This window comes from Cryptomeria japonica, chromosome 5 (assembly GCF_030272615.1).
Source record: "Cryptomeria japonica chromosome 5, Sugi_1.0, whole genome shotgun sequence".
In the NCBI taxonomy this organism is placed as follows: domain Eukaryota; kingdom Viridiplantae; phylum Streptophyta; class Pinopsida; order Cupressales; family Cupressaceae; genus Cryptomeria; species Cryptomeria japonica.
Genome location: NC_081409.1, coordinates 830,948,734 through 830,968,032, shown reverse-complemented (window position 1 = coordinate 830,968,032; position 19,299 = coordinate 830,948,734). Strand labels below are relative to the sequence as shown.

At 33.8% G+C, this 19,299-nt stretch overlaps 1 protein-coding gene across 1 annotated transcript; it reads left to right on the top strand.

Annotated features, from left to right (window-relative positions):
- Window positions 1–6,886: 6,886 nt before the first annotated feature.
- Window positions 6,887–9,067, top strand: LOC131075483 (L-type lectin-domain containing receptor kinase IX.1). The gene has a single exon (XM_058012327.2). The coding sequence runs from the start codon at window positions 6,887–6,889 to the stop codon at window positions 9,065–9,067; it is 2,181 nt and encodes a 726-aa protein (XP_057868310.2).
- Window positions 9,068–19,299: the final 10,232 nt, after the last annotated feature.

Below are 19,299 nucleotides of genomic sequence, written 5' to 3'. Positions count from 1 at the left end.
AGTACCTGCCAATTGATTCCAGGAACTTCAACCCAGTCTTATGTGTTTGTGATTTCTTTTCATGGACATAGATTAGTTATCGACACAACTCCATGAGAATGATCTTGTCAGAAGGATACCTTGGTAGAATGAAGGGCTCACATGAGAAACATCCAATTTGGATGTAAGTGAATGTTGGGAATTGAAGGAAAACACATCCAAAATGAGACACCCTGTTATTTGTAGCCTCTAATAATCTTTTCTTTTGCAGGCTCTTATCAAACATGAACTTCCACACAACAAAGAAGGCATCATTAACTCTTCTAAAGTGGCTACCTTGATTCTTGATTGTAAGTTGATCATAGTATTCCCAGACAGGCACCAACCTCCTATCAGCCTTGGTAGACAAACTTGGATATTGCCTCATAGAGGCAGCTGCATAAACTAGGTATGAGGTCATATAGAATTTCAACGTCACTTTGACTTCCTTCAATTGAGCATAGAGCACATCACTGATTTGTTCACCCCAATCAATTCTCGTAGCCCCTTTTCTGATTATATTCATGTAATAACTGATCTAGCTTTGAAAGTAATGAGAGTCTTTTAAACCCTTCACTCTTGATAACATGGTGACCATGTCATTGTACTCCTCATTGAAGTCACTCCTATGAAAAAACTTGGGCCATCACGAGGTAGTGGAATTTCTAGCAGCAGAGAGGTACATAGTATTGATCACTTTCTTGCATTTGACCTTATTTTTCTCATAGTACTCTTGAGCACTTTCTTGAGAAATGTTAGCTACTTCTTCAACTAGAGAACCTTTAAAAACATTGTTGAAGAACACACTATCCAGAGTCATGATGACATTTTGATCAGAGTCCCTAACTTGTCTTGTATTCAAATCAAAGTGATCCGCTACTACAAGTACAAATTCTAGATCATGAGCCGCAACTGGGAAGGATGCATATTTATGCAACTCAGATTTGATCAGGTTGGTTAGGTAGGCAGGAGCTTTCTCAACTTGGTCAATAAACTCCTGCATACTGACATGTGCAATTTTTGTATCTCTGATCTCCTTGATGTTTGAGTCTACTGAACTTTCTGGGTACAAATTCAAGTATTTATGATACTTGTACTTCATATTTTTTGTTGATGTTTTACTCGGAGAAGATTCCAACAGGCTTGAGGAAGGATCTGATTTGTCATGAGGAGGCTTTGAAATTTGCAATGATTGCATTCAACACTTATGATTAGCTCCTTTGATAGTTATCATTATCAATAAAATCAACTTTTCTCAATCGGATCGAAATAACGGACTTAGAATAGGCTTGGGAGTAAAACTGCCAAAAACAACAGGTCGGGGAAAAAATTCTGATCTGCATTTCAGGAGATAAAATTTGCACATCAGACTTTAAAATCTGATGTGCAAGGATAAACATCTTTATTTGCATATCAGACTTTAAAGTCCGATGTGCAAGTCTGGGAAAGTCATCAACACATCGAACTTTAAATTTCGATGTGCAAGCCAGGAAAAATCATTAGCACATCAGACTTTAAAGTCCGATGTGCAGGTGTAGCATATTTGCAAAAGACTAGCACATCGGACTTTAAAGTCCGATGTGCTAGTTGGGGGAAAAGTAACTGATTGACATGTCGGGTTTTAAAACCCGACATGTCAATCAAACATTCTCCTCTTCGCATATCGGATTTTAAAGTCCGATATGCAAAGTTGACACTCCTGCATATCGGACTTTAAAATCTGATATGTGAGGGGTCTCCATTGATTACCCTACATACCAGATTTTAAAACCCGGTGTGCAGGATAGGGGGAGGAAAGATTAAAAGAGCAATCGAATTTTAAATTCCAATTACCCTCCAAAGACACTACCAAGCAAAAACATAAAACAAAGGTGGAAAGGAAAAGGAAAAATGCAAAGAACAAGCAAAAACCTGAAATGAAATAAAAAACCTACCTCAATCCACCACGGTGAGAGAAAAATCTGATATAGAATCGATAAATCCACAAGGATGGCGAGAAAAAATGGAGGAGAAAAGAGGAGGCACGCGCAGAGGGGAAATCGTAAAATAAAAATTAAGAAAAAACCTCCAAAACTTAATAAATAATCCTCAAATTAGCACTTAATGTGATATTAATTACTAATCATGTAGAGCATGTTAGACTTTAAATTCTGACATGCAGGAATAAACCCTTGCAAGTCAGACTTTAAAGTCTGACATGCAACTTTAAACTGGAAGACCTGCAGGTTAGACTTTAAAGTCCAAACTGCAGGGGAAGGATTACCTGCAGGTCAAACTTTTTCGTCCGAATTGTAGGGGAAGGATTACCTGCAGGTCAAACTTTAAAGTCCGATCTGAAGGGATAAAACCAAACCTTTGCACATTGGACTTTAAAGTCTGATGTGCAATTACCTTATGAAAAGAAAGAACCCTGCAGGCTGGACTTTAAAGTTTGACCTGCAGGTAAAACTGCAAATCTTATAACTTAGAAAACAATAAAAATGAAAAGCAAAAAGCTAAATGAGCTAACCGACGAAGTCGATCAAGCTCTCTTGGAGGTTGTAAGGTATGAAATGGACCAATTTCATAGGGTTGCCTCATGATTTTGGCCGTGCTGAAATCGAGGACAACAGATTTGTGTGGGGTTTGTCTCATGTTTCGCTTCTTTTTAATGTTTGTTTGGCTGCTAGCCTTGGTCTGTAGAACTTTGGGTTTTGGGTCCTTGTAAAATCCGTTTATCTTTATTAAAAATAATTAAATAAATGATAGACATTTATTGAATGGTTCAATTACTTTTTTTTTAGGTGTCTACTTTATATATGAAGAGATTCAATGCAACCATCAATTTATTTGAGGCATAATCCTATTTTTTTAATGATAGTTGACAATATATTTAAAGATTGTTAGAATAATGGAGAAACCCATAGATACAACAATTTATTAGCAAAGTCAATAAAAACCTTCTACAAATGAGAGTTCAAATAAATAATTTCTATATAAAAACAAATTACACTATAATACAATTTAAGAAATGACTTTTCTATAAAAGGGCAAGGATGAAAACCCTAAGAGTTACTAAGTTCATGCCACATGTCTATATCCTAAAAAATGAGAAAAAAAGCAAAAAAAAATGTAAGTTGAAGTGAGAAGATGTGAATAGATTCTCAAATCTAATTAGCTAAGTTAAGTACCATTTTTCACACCAACAAAAATAACCATGCTATTATTACATTTGTCTAAAGTACAATCTCTTTATGTGACTTGCATTTAGAAATAAATATAAAATGATAAAATTTGTTAAATATACAAATTCCAATCCCATTCTTTTAACAAAATTCATCTCTACATCGTCTTTTATAAAATCAAAACAATAAACTAAAGAAAACTTGATTTATGATGGATTCCTACTTTTAAAACCATACAACATTTTTAATCCTTTTGTTCATCATATTAAGCTAATACATTTAAATATGTGACACTAATAGATACATGTAAATGAATCAAATATTATTGAATTATTATGGTAATGTATAGAATAGGAAAGAAACTAAATAATTTTAAAATAATTGACATTTGTTTATTTTAAAATTAAAAAAATATAATTGTAAGTTCAACAAAAAGATACAATATAAAGAGATAATCTTGTAGCTACTAATTTATTCGAGACAATCTCAATTTATTTTTAATGGTATTAGACAATATATTTAAAGATTGTTAGAATAATAGAGAAACTAGAGACACAACAACCAAAGAGAAAAAAAACTTTCTAGAAATGAGTGTTGCTATAAATAATTGCTATATTGCTATAGAAAAATGAATTACAATATAATACAATAGAAAAATGAATTACAATATAATACAACCCAATGAAATGATCTTGGTATAAGGGAAAAGATAAAAATATCAAGATATGCTAAGTATGGGGTTCCATGTGTTGTAAATATGAGTTCTTGTTGTCATTGATGTCAAGCTTGTTGATTTAGATGCACAGCTTGGTTACATTCCATGGTTCAGAAGTGGTCTGGTATAGTGTAATTATAGTGGGATATTTATGTGATCATATAGATGTGTGGAATCTATTTGTGGTTGTTTTAGAATGCTTACAATGATGTATCTTGAAGTTTTTTAGGATCCACAGTTGGTGTTCAGTCAAGTGTGGCTATTCCGATGTCATTGTACGGGATTGTGTTGCATTCCTATGCCTGCTAGTATTTTGGTGATGGGACGCTCAACTATTTTTGATATTGGTTGATTATATCTTGGGCATCCACAAGTACTCTTAGTTGTCTGCATTAAAGTTTGAGCAAGTTGTGGTGGTGCACTTTGACAGTGTTATCTTTTGCACCTAACTTATAATGTTTTGGTCCGCGTAGTAGTGTGTGGATCTTTGGGCAATGCTTTTGGATGGATAGAAAGGTGTGACAACATGGCACTGCGATGCCTCACACATCTTATTTTGCATTTTTCATTTGCATTGGTGTTTGTTTTTTACTGACTATTGTGTATTTGCATGTTACCTCTAATTAGGCTAAGCTAATTGATGTCATTATGGTTGCAATAGGCATATAGAGAATGGAATCATTGTTGGAATAGAGATGTGAGTTTCATAGGTTGTGCAAAGGGATTGTGAAGCAATATAGTGGTCCAAAATTCCATTAGAGCAGTGATGAAGATAGTATTGATGTGTTCAAAATTGTGAACTGTGATAAACATTTCAATTGATGTAGTTCTTTACAGTTCAACCATGTTGATATATTTCTATCAAAAGTATTGTATCTTGCCTTGAAGAAGTGATCATTAGTGTTTACAAGTCCCTTTTTTACCTTACCCTAAGGTTGTGCGTCTTAGCTTGCAAGTCATCTTAGGGGTAATGAGCTCCTTGGCTTCTAGCCTAAACTTTGTAACATGATTATCATATAATGAGATAGGTCTAATTGCGGCTCTTCCTAGTTTGGGTTTTGCACAAAAAAACTTGGTGTTCATGTGTTGTTACTCTTGTTGTTTCAGTTATATACTTTCATGCATATGTTAGATGGAATGAATGTTGAGTAAAATATTCAATTTGATTAATTTTTAGTGTATGTTGATTCACCCTCCCTCATAGCATCTAGTAGTGTTGAACACCATGGAGGGGGCTTCCTAAAACATTTTAGTGGGTGCTTTTATAAATTTTTAGTATTATTTTAAAGTGGGTTGTCGCATGAATATTTTAGTGCACTTCAAACTTAAAAGTTTAAGCTCCAAAATTTATGGAAGTTGGTGGTCTCATGATTTTCTTGTTTAACTTATTCAATTAATATCAGTAAATAAATATTTAAAAAAAAACTGATAAAAATGGAAATTTTTTATATGATTGACAAGCGTAAAAAAAAAGCCTAAGTTGTTAGGGAAACTTCTAGCGCTCCACCTTTTCCAATAGATCAAATCTCCAACCTTAAAAAATAGGGGATACTATTTTTAAGAAAAAGATTCTAATTATTCCTATAGTAATTCTTTTTTGTCTTCATGGTACCTCCCACTCCTTAAAAATATATCCTAAAGCCTTCCTCATGGGAATCCAACCCAAGATCTTGTCATGTATCTAAATCCTATGAAATGAGTTAAAAAACCAAAAAAAACTAAGTTGAAGTAAGGTGTGAATAGGTTCTCAAATTTAATTTCCTAGATCAAGTACATTTTTTCACACCAAGATAGATAACCATGCAACCATTACATTTGTCTAAAGTACAATCCCTTATTCTCATTATTTATAGTGTTGAGTCAATGTATTTAACGATTATCATAAAATGACCAAATTTGTTCAAGGTACAATCCCAATCCTTTTCTTCTCACAAAACTTCATCCAAATTACATCTTTTATATCATCAAAGAATACATGGATTTCCACTTTAGCACTAAACATCATTTAACATCATTTTTAATCCTTGCCTTCATCATACAAAGCTAAACAATTTAAATATAGGAGACAACCTTCCTTTACTAACTACCTTACTCTATGGGAGACTTTGTTGTCAAAAATACGACAGGAGAATGCCATTTTGCGTTTCAACTGCTGAACAACATTTCCCCATTGTCAACACCAATTTCCAAACCATCCAACATGTTTCTAGCTATTGTGGAAGTGGTTCTTTGACTCAGTAGAAATTTAAAAAAGAGGGGAGTTTAAGTATTGGTTTTCTAACAATTACACTTTTCCTAACTACTGACTATGTTGTTATAAGTAAAAAGAGTATAGGTGAGTTAACTATTAATTTTTTAATGATTAAATGACAAATTTATAGAGTTATTTATTAGTTTTTAATCATTAAGTTTTTTAAAATAATTTTGTGATTTTGACATCATAGGCATGGAATTTTTCAAAACAGTTTTGATTTTATTTATTATGTATTTATATTTTTATATTATTAAATAATTTATAAAATAAATTATGTTTTATATGATTTGATTTGATTATGTTTTTATTTATGTGAGATAAAATTTTATAATAAAATTAGATATAAATATATATCATATGAAACGTAATTTATATATAAATTTCTATAACACATATCCATTTTTTTTTTCGTTTGTCATTTTGACAACCTTCAAAAGTGACAACCTACTCATAGCAAACTAATACATTCAAATAGACGAGAGAACCCTAAGAATATTGAAGAAAGGATGGGCAAATTAAACGACAATTCAGAAGATACAAACACAACAAAATAATCAGAAGACGCTATATGATAGGTAAATTAACAAACAAAATGTCAGGAGTTGCTTAGTCATTTCACCATTACAGTAAATTAATTTCTTATTGAATGTTTCAAATACGAGGAGAGCCATGAACTCGGCCGGCAAAATTCTCAGAGATGTTAAATTGTTATTCTCCTATTGCAATTGAACTTACATGGCAGTTAAGATGGGAAGGCTCTATGGCACTCAGCTTCTCTGCGTCTCATTGCTCTGTATTGTAGCTTCAATTATTTCTGTGACAGAGGCAGAAATTCTGAGCTTCAGTTTCCCTCCTCAAATGGGTTTGCTGAACAAGGGGGATGCCTATTTTCAGAGCAACAATCTTATACAACTCACCTCAAATCAGAGCTCTACCTCTGGGCTGGTGATCTGCAATAGATCAATTCCACTGTGGGATTCTTCTTCTGGGGCTCTGGCAAATTTCTCAACACATTTCCAATTCATCATCAGTAAGCAAGATCAAATCAATCTCTATGGAGACGGAATGATGTTCTTCTTGGTTCCTTTCGACTTATCCATGGAACCAGTCGGCGACTATTTTGGTGTATTTAACGATGAAGACTATGGTGCCACGCCCTTCGATGTCGTCGCTGTGGAGTTCGACACGTTCCAGGATGAATGGGATGTGGACGACAATCATGTCGGAATCGACATCAATAATGTCCTCTCCACTACTTTCCAGCGGGTGAGCTTAGAAAGTTTAAGCGAGCGGCCGGAGGAAGAAAATCTCAAGAATGGGGAAAAATGGGACGCCTGGGTGGATTATGACGGCGGATCAAAGATGCTGAATGTATTCCTTTTGCATAATCCCAAAGGTCAGTCTGATATTTCCAAGCCTCAGAGCTCTATCCTGGAGTCTCTAATAGATCTTCGTTCCTTTCTTCCCATGAATGTCAAGGTGGGTCTCTCGGCCTCGGCTTCTTCTAATGCACAGACCCACACAGTTTTTTCTTGGAATTTCTCTTCTCAATACTCATGGGAGATTTCAGCCCCGAATTCAAGCCCAAATCCAAATCCAAGCCCAGACCCAAATTCAAGCCCAAAGGCAAGTGAACCAGATAGAATCCTCAAATCAAAACCAAAGTATTCGGCAGCTGTGATCATTTTGTTGTGTTTCTTTGCGAGCATGTTTGTCATCAGCAGTTCTATGTATGTGGGTAGACGGTGGTGTTTCAGAAAAGGAAAGATTAGTGATGAGGAGAGCGATAAGGAGCTTGACGAATGGTTTTCTCAGGGGCCCCGCAGATTCTCCTATGCTGAACTCGCGGCTGCTACCAAAAACTTCAGAGAGACTGAAAAGCTGGGTGAAGGAGGCTTCGGAGGCGTCTTCAAGGGCATCTTGCCCGGCACAAATGAACCAGTGGCAGTGAAGAGATTAGCCAGGGGGTCAAAACAGGGGAGAAATGAATATGTTTCAGAGGTTACTGTAATCAGTAATCTGAGGCACCGTAACCTTGTGCAGCTTTTGGGATGGTGCCATAAAAAGGAGGAGTTGCTTCTGGTCTACGAGCTGCTCCCTAATGGAAGCCTGGATCAATATATTTCTGGGGAGAAAAAGATGGTTCTTGGGTGGAAACAGAGGTATGGCATTGCCTGTGATATAGCCTCTGCTCTTGCTTATCTTCATGAAGATTGGGAACAGCGGGTGGTGCACAGAGATGTGAAATCTAGCAATGTAATGCTTGACTCCAATTTTAATGGGAAGCTAGGGGATTTTGGTCTGGCTCGACTGATAGAGCGTGGTGGTGAGGATTCCCATACGACTGTGGTTGCAGGGACTATGGGCTATTTGGCACCAGAGTGTGTAGTCACTGGAAGAGCGAATGCAGGAGCAGATGTGTACAGCTTTGGGGCTCTGGTCTTGGAAATTGCATGCGGACGGCCGCCGGTGGATCGGACTCTAACAGAAGCTGACAGTAGATTGGTGAAATGGGTTTGGAATTTTTATAAAAAGGGGAAGATTTTGTGTGCTGCGGATTTAAAATTATGTGGGAATTTCAATGCTGAGGAGATGGAAAGGCTGATGTTGGTGGGATTGCTCTGTTCTCATCCGAATCCTGATTCAAGACCTTCAATGAGAGAGGCTATTAAGATCTTGAAACTTGAAGCTGATTTGCCAAAAGTTCCTCTCAATTTCCCTGTGCCTGTGTATGCCGATATTCTTACCTCGCCTTCGATATCATCGAACAGCTCGTGCGTCGAGAATACATATTTTCCCTCGGCTTCGATATCATCAAACAGCTTCGGGAATACACATTTTCCCTCGCCTTCTACGGCTTCAACGCGACCCATGGACCCATGGACTATATGGAGGCAAGGTGATTTGTTCAGATAGTTCATTTGAAATTATATATATATATATTTAGATTTATTTATTAATATCATTTTATATGAACAAAATTTAGAATATGTTATCATTCTAGAGAGCTTCAAGTGCATGCACATCTTTCCATAGACTAGTTATTTTAGTCTCGAAAGGCAATTCTTTACCTCTTTTAGTGGCACAGAAATACTTTGTGAGACCACTAATTTATATAGCAAACAAACTCTCTTTCTATTCTTCAATAATGTGTTAAAAGAGTTTTGTGATGGAAAGTAAACATGCTCGGCAATAGAAAGTGAATTATATTATATTTTAATTGTAATTTCGTAAGTATAAATCAACACCCTTGAAAAAATCTATGCTAAATGAATAAATAAGCTAAGCATGATTTAAAAAAGAAAAATTGATGAATTTAATAATATTAATATAAAACATAAAAAATAAATAATAAAATAATTATAGTAAATTAAAAATTAATGTAAAAATATTATAATTGGTTTGCATGATAAAAAGTTAGTGATGGTTGGATAAATGGTCGGCATTTGAAGTACGTCCAAATCAAGGTTTAGTTCTTTATTAGCAGTGATGTGTTAGTAGTTGAGGAGATTCTTGTTGACGAAATTGATATTTTAAATTTTGTTGGCAAAATTTGGTATCAGAGCTATGAGAATATGTCCTTTTTGGAAGAACTTTTGAAATCTCTTTGTTTCTATTTTACTCCACAAAGTAATTCTGTATATGATCAAGAATACACTTTATCTAGAGATCAACATAACTATCCTAAAAGAGCAGCACCAACTGTGAATGGTGGTTGTCTTATCTTTCCAAATCAACTACCAGTTTCTGATAGAATTGCTTTTTGATTTTGTCTCGGCTTATTTTATCTTATCCAACATTGATTATCTATCCTTCGGTTTCTATAAAGCTCTCCTTATAGCATCTCAGGATTCCCGTTTGGCTGTAAGACCTGTACATTGGTAAGACTCGAGTTTGAGGGCAGTTTTCACAGGCAGTAAATCACTGATTCGAGCAAGGATTTGAGCGTAGCTTTTGACCGAAAAGGATGGATTCATCGACTCTCTCTCAAGATCAAACAGTCGACCGAAATACAAAGGCAAGTTTTACTAATTTCTTTGCTCAAGCAGAAAACACTTTTGATTCTGCTACTACCTCTTCAAATGCACTAGAAAGTTTTTATTCTGATCAATATGCTGATGGATTTGCTGATAAAGAGTTTCAAGTTTCTAGTATAAAATCTCATGATTTGTATAAAGATGTTCCTAAGGGATTGAAAGAATTTTTTGCTTATAAGAGTCTTAAAAGATGCCAGAATTACAAAAAATTCTGATGCAATTCTAGGCGGTGCTTGCGACACCATGGCCTATGGTCCTATTTATATTGACTGTACCTTAAACTTCTCTGTCAGTCTTAAAGATGCTCATCTTGATGATATGTTAACCTATAAATTCAGAACCTTGAATTTATTCATGAGAAACAAATCAGTTGATCACACATTGATTTTCCTGACATATTATCGATTGTATAACAAAGGTATGCCTTTGATGCAAAATCCCAGACAGGCTTTATCTCTAGCCGAAGCTCTGTACATAGTTTGGAAATCTACTAGTACTACTACTCAACTCAGAGCTCTTTACAAAGTCAAACATAAGGATATAAAGATGCCTAATGAATGGGCTCTTGAACTCTAGTCTGAAGATGCTCAGGAACAAAAACCTGAATAGTTACAAGGAATACAAGTTGAAGAAAGAAATGATAAATTTGTATTGCACTTTTCCCAGCCATCAAAACCTAATCTTATGCAACGTAGTCAATCCATGCGAAATACATCCCATCAAGTCTTCAACTATAACCGTGGAAGTGGAAGTTCTTCTTCCTCCCGCTTAACTGAAGATGTTCCTCTTACAACTTTCTCTCCTGTCTCAGGATGGGAACATATCCTTCAGTTTCCCAAACCACAAAAGCTGCATCTAGATCCACAAACATCCTTGTGTCCGCATGACAACTATTTTGAATTAGAAAATGACCACATGAAGTGTGACTCTTGTCAGTTTGTGTTTCCACCTCCTAATACCTCTATCGGTCATGTTCGCATGATGACTGGTAAAACAGTTGCTTTTCCTATTCCTGATAATTCTTCCATCGATGAAATCATTATTGACACTCCCGCTAGTAAGAATGTTATCCCAAGAATTATCCCTTCATTTAAAGATTTTATGCAATTTGACAGTACTGGCAAATTCCAACTTCAATACTAGCCCCAACATGTCTCTATAATTGGTGAAAATAGTGTACCCAGTCAAACCAAACTGCTTAATTGGTCTAACCTTTATCAACGCAAACATATGTTGCTCACTCATGATCAACATTATCTCCAACAAACTGCATTACTTGACCAGCAAAAGCTCCTTGCCGCTCAACAGACCAATATGCATTCCGTCCTTGCCCATTTGCAAAACCTTGAATCCCGCCTTACGGCTGACTGGAAAGATTTTGTCTATTCTAAAATTGCTCGTCTCCATGCTGATTTTACTCTCTTTCGAGATAAAGTGGAATCCTGGTGGGCCAATCAACCAACATACCACACTAAGACCAAACAATCCCTAAAAGGTCTTCAATCTGAAGTTTCCACTGTGGTTAAAACCGTTCAACGCATTGATACTCTTACTCAAAGTATTAGCCAGACAACCCTTTATTTGGAAAACCAAATGATTTCTCAAACCAATGATCTGAAAGCACATGTTACAGCCGTTATCCCAGCCTCATCACCTCAGCCTCAAAAAATCCTAAACTTCCCATCCAGTTCAGCTAGTTATCTACAAGCCCAATATGCTGGTAAAGGATTAACTCCAAATATCCCTGCACCAACCATACAAAAAGTTTGGGATCCAGTTTTGGGAAAATGCAGAGATGCTACTCCAGATGAGAAGAATCAAGGAAGAATTAATATGGCCAGAAGTAGTCCTAATCCATATAGAAACATTCACAATTATAAGGCTGAAACTCCTCCTTTAGTCAATTTTGATACATACAATGAAACTGAAAATATGAGGAGTATTGATTCAATGAGATCATGGGTTCAGAATTACTTAGCAACAAGTACTAGAGTTCTAGAGTCTGATGTTATCAAATTGGCCCTGAATTCCATTACCAAGATGGCTAAAAGAGTATGGGATCGTCTAGAAGACACCTATAGAGATGATCTAATCAATGCTGGAATTGATCAAGTCTGTTCTCAATTAATCCGAATGTTTGTAGGAAGAACAAACACTATGGAAAGAATGTACTACAATAGATTCATTCTAAACAAATGTCATGATCTTTCCAACTTAAAAGAATACTATGAGGAACAGTATAAAAACTTCTATTGGCCTGGAAAAGAACAGAACCAAGAAGTCATGTTTACTCTTTTCCTCAAAAGCTTTAAGAAGATAGGTAGTTATTACCATCATAAAGTTCTTGAAAATTTAGTCCATGGGGGTCGTGAACTCAAGGAACTTACCTATCCTAAATTAGTTCACTTCCTCACAGAACTCAATGAAGAGATTTGTATTGATCTAAGTAAAGAAAAAGAGATAGAAAGAATTAGGCCTCTAATTGCTCCCTCTGCCCGCAAACAAATCTCCTCAGGTTTTCAGTTCAGAGAAAATACCAGAATCAAAAAACACAAAAGAAAGTGTAAAGATCATAGATGCAGAGGTTGTTCTAGGAAACAAGGCTATACCCAAAAAAGATTCTCCAAAAGAAAAGGTTTCTTTAGAAAGAAAAACAAGTTTAAAGGTAACTGGAAACCTACTTGTTACATTTGTAAAGGAGAACATTATGTGAATAAGTGTCCAGATAGACATAAACAAAGGCATATAGGCAAAGTAAGAAAACTCCAAAAAGCTGGAGTGGATACAGATGATTATCTGTACTTTGATGAATATGCATCTGACCCCGATGATATTATTCTCTCTTACACAGACGAAGAACAGTCAGAAGAAGAATTAGAAGAAGAAGAATTTCATGATTCTCATCCTCACATTGATTCAATAGAAGATGAAGGATCTGAAGTGTCATTCTTCTTAAGAATGATCAGATGAGGAAATGAGCAGTCTGAATTAGACAATGTGATTGCATAAATTCTTAGAATTGAGAAAATTATCCACAAAATGGATATGGGACCAGAAACATGGAAAAGAACAAGGGAAGATCTAGCCAGGCTAGAAGATAAAAAAGATTCCTTCTACAGCAACATGAAAGCCCTTCTTCATCTCGATATTCTCATCCTGAGAAATCTATTCCACTTCCTCAAAGAACTCTCTCTGAAGCACCATCTGGAGGAAGTATGGCAAGACGCTTATGGCATAAAGAACGAACTGAATTTCTTATTCAAGTAATTCAGCAAGCCAATGAAGAAATCCAAGAATTGGAAGATGAAGAAAATGCTAATCTCTCTAAAGAATTAGCAAAAGGAAAAGAATTGGAACAATATATCTCCAGTCTAAATAGGAAATCAACCATTTTGACTCTGAATCCTACAATTTCTACCTCAAGAGAAGAGGATTTGTTTTGTTAAGAGAAAAACTATTCTCCTTTGATTCAGAATGCTATGATATCTTAAGGATTCAATCCTGACACAGGAAAAGAGGATCCTAGTCACTGCAGAACTTTGAAAAACATGGCAACTACTTGCCCTGGTGTTCAATTTTAGATACATTTTCCTAAATATACTTCTTATTCTTTATCATTTTTGTGGGATATAGGAGCAAATCTTAATGTTACTCAATTTAATTGCTTCCCCAAAGATAAATGGATTCCTGCCTCAACAAATATTCACTTCGGTAATGGTAAGCATCAATCTCAATATGTTTGCAAAGCTCTAATATGTTTTCTTTGACTCGCTACACTATTTTCACCAATTATAGAGACATGTTGGCGCTAGTATTCAAGTTGGAATTTGCCAGTAATGTTAAATTGCATAAAATATTTAAATGAAGGGATAATTCCTAGGATAACATTCTTACCAGCAGGAGTGTCAATAATGATTTCATCGGTGGAAGAATTATCAAGAATAGGAAAAGCAACTTTTTTACCAGACATCATGCAAACATGACTGATAGAGGTATTAGGAGGTGGAAACACAAACTGACAAGAGTCACACTTCATGTGGCCATTTTCTAATTCAAAATAGTTGTCATGAGGACACAAGGATGTTTGTGGATCTAGATGCGGCTTTTGTGGTTTGGGAAACTGAAGGATATGTTCCCATCCTAAGACAAGAGAGAAAGTTGTAAGAGGAACATCTTTAGTTAAGCAGGAGGAAGAAGAACTTCCACTTCTGCGGTTATAGTTGAAGACTTGATGGGATGTATTTTGCATGGATTGACTGTGTTGCATAAGATTAGGTTTTGATGGCTGGGAAAAGTGCAATACAACTTTATCATTTCTTTGTTCAACTTGTATTCCTTGTAACTATTCAGGTTTTTGTTCCTAAGCATCTTCAGACCAGAGTTCAAGAGCCCATTCATTAGGCATCTTTATATCCTTATGTTTGACTTTGTAAGGAGCTTTGAGTTGAGTAGTAGTACTAGTAGATTTCCAAACTTTTTATTTGTAGGCCCCTCAAATTTTAAAGTAGATTAGAATTATTTTATCAAATCTCATTTGGTGGTTTAAAATATGTCATAAAATATCTAGTGGTTGTAATTTGTCTACAATTTATATATTATATGCAATCCTATGCATATTTTAAGCTGAGCATCTCAAATAAGTATCTATTGCTTTTCATTTATTTGATTTGAAATTTTCAAAATTATTAAATTTTTGTATTGTATTTTTTCTTTTCAAATGACTTTCTTTATTTTAAAGAGAACTAAATAGTCTTATTAAAATTTATAGCTATTCCATTTGGGAAAACATTTAATTAGGAAGTCTAAAATCTAATGAAAATGATGAAACCTGTGTATAATTTTTCTTTGATGAAATAGGCATTAAATCCTACATCAATGTATTTTCAGAAGGTATTTTGTTAAATATTTCACATGTACATTATTTTAACATATGTAGCATTTACAATGCATACTGATGTGAGCTCAAAGATATCACTCTCTATGATAATTTCAACATGAATCCCCATTTCCAAATTCAATAGTTGTTCATGTTATCACCAATCTTGTGAGCCTTTCCATTCTATACATACCCTACCATTTTTATAGTTTATCCCTTTCATTGGGTTTAACCAGAGATAATTAGTCACTCAATAAGAAAAATATATTTATATTTTTACATTCAATAGTATTATATTCTAAGAAAGAACATACCACCATATTCATTATTTATGTTGTTGCATTAGACTCTTGAATTTTCTTTTTAGTTTTTATTTTTCAATTATTTTTATTTTTTTTGAAAAAAATTTATCATTAGGTAATGAAGATTGAGGGAAGATTTCCAATGTGCTTTTTATAAATATTTAATATTTTGTCTATATGTATACAATTAATCAACTAATTTGGTGCAAAAGAAGTTTGATCAACCTGCTCAATTTTCAACAAATAAATAACTTCACACTCCTTTCCCACATGAGTTTAAATATCAGTTTAGTCTAAATCACGTATATGTAAAATAACCTCTTGATTGCAAATATAATACTCATGTTTCAAGGTTGATAGATTTTAGAATAAATGGAATAAATAAAGGTCATTTATCATAAGTAGAAAATTTCTATATGCACAATTGATTTCAACCTTAATTAGTTAAAGGAATGTCTATAGATTCCTATACAGGTCCTAGAGAAGTTTGACCAAATAAATTTTCATCTATCATTGAGTTGACTATTTAGATTGCTTTCAAAAGAAATTGTAATCCACAATAATGCTAAAAAACAACAAAAATAGAAAAAAAATTACATTGCAAATAAAATTATCCTGATTTCCCAACTCTACATCAACATCAACCTTAACTCCTCATGTTTGGGAAAATTTTTGATTATCTAGCCGACACTAAACTATCCATAGTTAGTTTTTAGATTCAACTATCCATAGATCAACGACTTACCAAGTTTAGGAAATTAATTACTCCTAAAGGTCTAGACTTGAAATGAAAGGATGCTTATCATGTAATTAATTTCCCCTAAGTGAGAAGCCATCTTAAGATGATGGATGTCCTCTTGCCTCTATTTCCTCTAACCTCCAACAAAACCCTACTTAATTCCTAAACTTGATAAAACATATGCCTATATCTAGTTTTCCAACCACCTTGATATCAAGAAGATTTTGTATACCACTTTCTAAATATAATAGACTAAAGAAAATAAAAGTGAATCTATAGTCCCCTCTCTCTCTCTCTCTATATATATATATATATATATATATATAATTTAATGATGATCACTTGCTTTCTTATTTTCTATACTTCTGAGCACAAAGCATAAAATCAAAAAGAATCCTATTCACATAAATATGATAAATATCCATTCCATTTGCATATAATCTAATAATTTCATTCTCCTTAATCAAAATTTTGAGTTTTGTATGCCTAATAATTGTTACCTTGTCCCATCCATATTCATTCCAAACTTGAGTCAAATTGTTTGTAATCTTGAATGGCCCATTCTCATAAAACACAACTAAGTCATTGCTACACTTATAACCTCTAGTCATTGAGAGACTCATAGCCATCTGATTTTCTTCCATGAGGCATAAAGTAAAACATTTTGGGGAGATGAGTATGTTTGAAATGATGATATTCAACATGGTGACTGAGGTATTCTAGTGTGGTGGTGGTATCCATATTTCCATCAATGTTGAGATCAATATTTATTTTCACCAAGCGAGGTCCTTCATTTTTGTACTCTTCCTATGCCTTGTAACACTAGACATCAACTTCAATTCCTTGATGAATATTCTAGCATGCATAAGTTATCTATGAATGATTTTTTTTTGCACATAGAAATAATAAAATTAGCACATGGATTCAAAATAAGGCACCATTTTGAGAAAACAAATGCTATATATTTTGAATTTGATTATGATTCCTACTCAGGTCTCCACACAATAGAAATGCAATGAAATTTCACACGTCGTCTTCAAAAAAACAAATGTACACCTTAAACATGTTCTTCTAATAATTAATATTTAAGTACAAGGTAGTCAAATCTCTCATCAACATCATTAAATTTAACCGCCTTAGATAATAAAGCATTCAACAACTAATTTATGAATTTTAGACTTATTTCTATTAAAAATAAATTATATTTAATCACAAGTATATTTATCTAAAGTCATGTCTCATGCAAGAGACACATCTCTTCATGAGTTCTATGTATTTAAAGATCTTTGTGATCTATTTATTAGAAATATAGAAAATATATTCACTCTCCAATTTCAACAATTGGTATTAGATTAGGCTATAACATTGATTGCAAAAATCATTGTTGAGTCTTAGAGATAAAAAAAATTGCAGCGTGGATTGTAGAAGTCATTGTTGATTTTTTTGTAAGGAAGAAGTTACAATGTTGATTATAGGAATCATCGCAAAATTCAAAGGAAAAATTGTATCATTAGTCACAAAGATCATTGCAAATTTTAAAAGATTACTTTGATCGCAAAATGAGAAATAGTTTTTTAAACGTCATTTCTATTAAGTTGTGTGGTGCTGAAAATTACATGGAGAATGACATCATCAAATGAAAATTATTTTCTTTTGGGAGATCTCACTTTTTTTGTAAATGGAACTAGAACAAGACATCCCACAGATGTTTGTCTACAAGAATAATTTCACAAACAATATTATTAAGCATTGACTTTGATAAACTTGTCTATTGGGAGTATGTTGACAAAAAAAGTGTAGATTGCAACTACTGCAAAAGAATCTTGGGACACAATCACTACAATATTTGAATAGAAGAATGATGTGAGAAAACACATGCATAGAACTTAATTATATAATCTAAGATGGATTGATAACTGAGCATCTAACAAAAATTTAAAAGGGTATTTTAAACGACCTTATTAATGCAAGAGAAACTATAGCTGATAAATATCTTATCTGTAAAACTCTTAAAAGCTTTCCAAAATTATTTAAGAATTTCAAAACTACTCTTACATTGAGTGGAAAATTAGAAAACCTAAAATTTAATGATCTAGAAAGTCCACTATTGCAATATGAGGAAATGTTTAATAAGGCTAATGAAGATGAATATTTTTACCTCTAAGTTCAAAGGAAAGAAGCCTCCATAATGATATTCTATTATGAATAATAATAAACAAAAAAAGAAGGGTTTTTTATTATTTTAGTTATGTCGGCCATTTTAAAGAGAAATGCTTAAAAAATAAGAGATATGAAGTAAATTAAGAAAAGAAGTATAATGGTTGATGCAAATATTGAAGATGATGGAAGTCATAGATTATTTAAAGTAGATGTCTTTAACTATATTCAAAATAATGATGTTTGAATTATCAATTCAAGAGCTACTCACCACATGATTGGTGATATTGATAACTTGAGAAATGTAGTAAAGCAACCAAGAGACATGGTTAGATTGGGAGATGGTTCACAATTACATGTTGTTCAAGGAGTTGGAAATGCTCCTCTAGATGTTCAAACCCAAGGTAAAAATGTAAGTACTGGTAATGTTTTATTTGTTCTAGGCTTGAAGAAAAATTCTATTTTAGATAGTCAAATTATTGCGAATAGTATGAAATGTTTTTATTGAAAAAAGGAATTTGTGAAGTGTTTGATAGGGATGAAAAATTAATATGTGATGGATCATATATGAAAGGAGGGGCCTATTTTATTTGAGAACAAACTCCTCTCAAGCCTTAGTTGCCTCAAGATATCAACTATGGTATGAAAGACGTGGCCATATTAACCTTCAAGCACTGAAGGAAATGTTTGATCAAAATATAGTATACGGTCTTCCACTCATCACTACAAAGAAGTATTTTTATGAAGCTTGTGTCATGGGAAATAATAAAGAGAAAATTTTGATTTTCAAAAATCTTGGAGAGCCTCCAAGAAGTTTAAATTAGTTCACTTTGATCTTTGTGGACATATGAAGATAATTTCCATAGGAAAATCTCGACATTTCATGTTCATTTACTAATGACTTCACTTGAAAGGTTTAGGTTTATTTTTTAAAGAATAAATTTGAAGCATTTGATATTTTTGTGAATGTTGAATTTGTACCTATTTGTACACCTTAAAAAGTCAACCACTAACCTAGATCTACTAACTAATTCAAC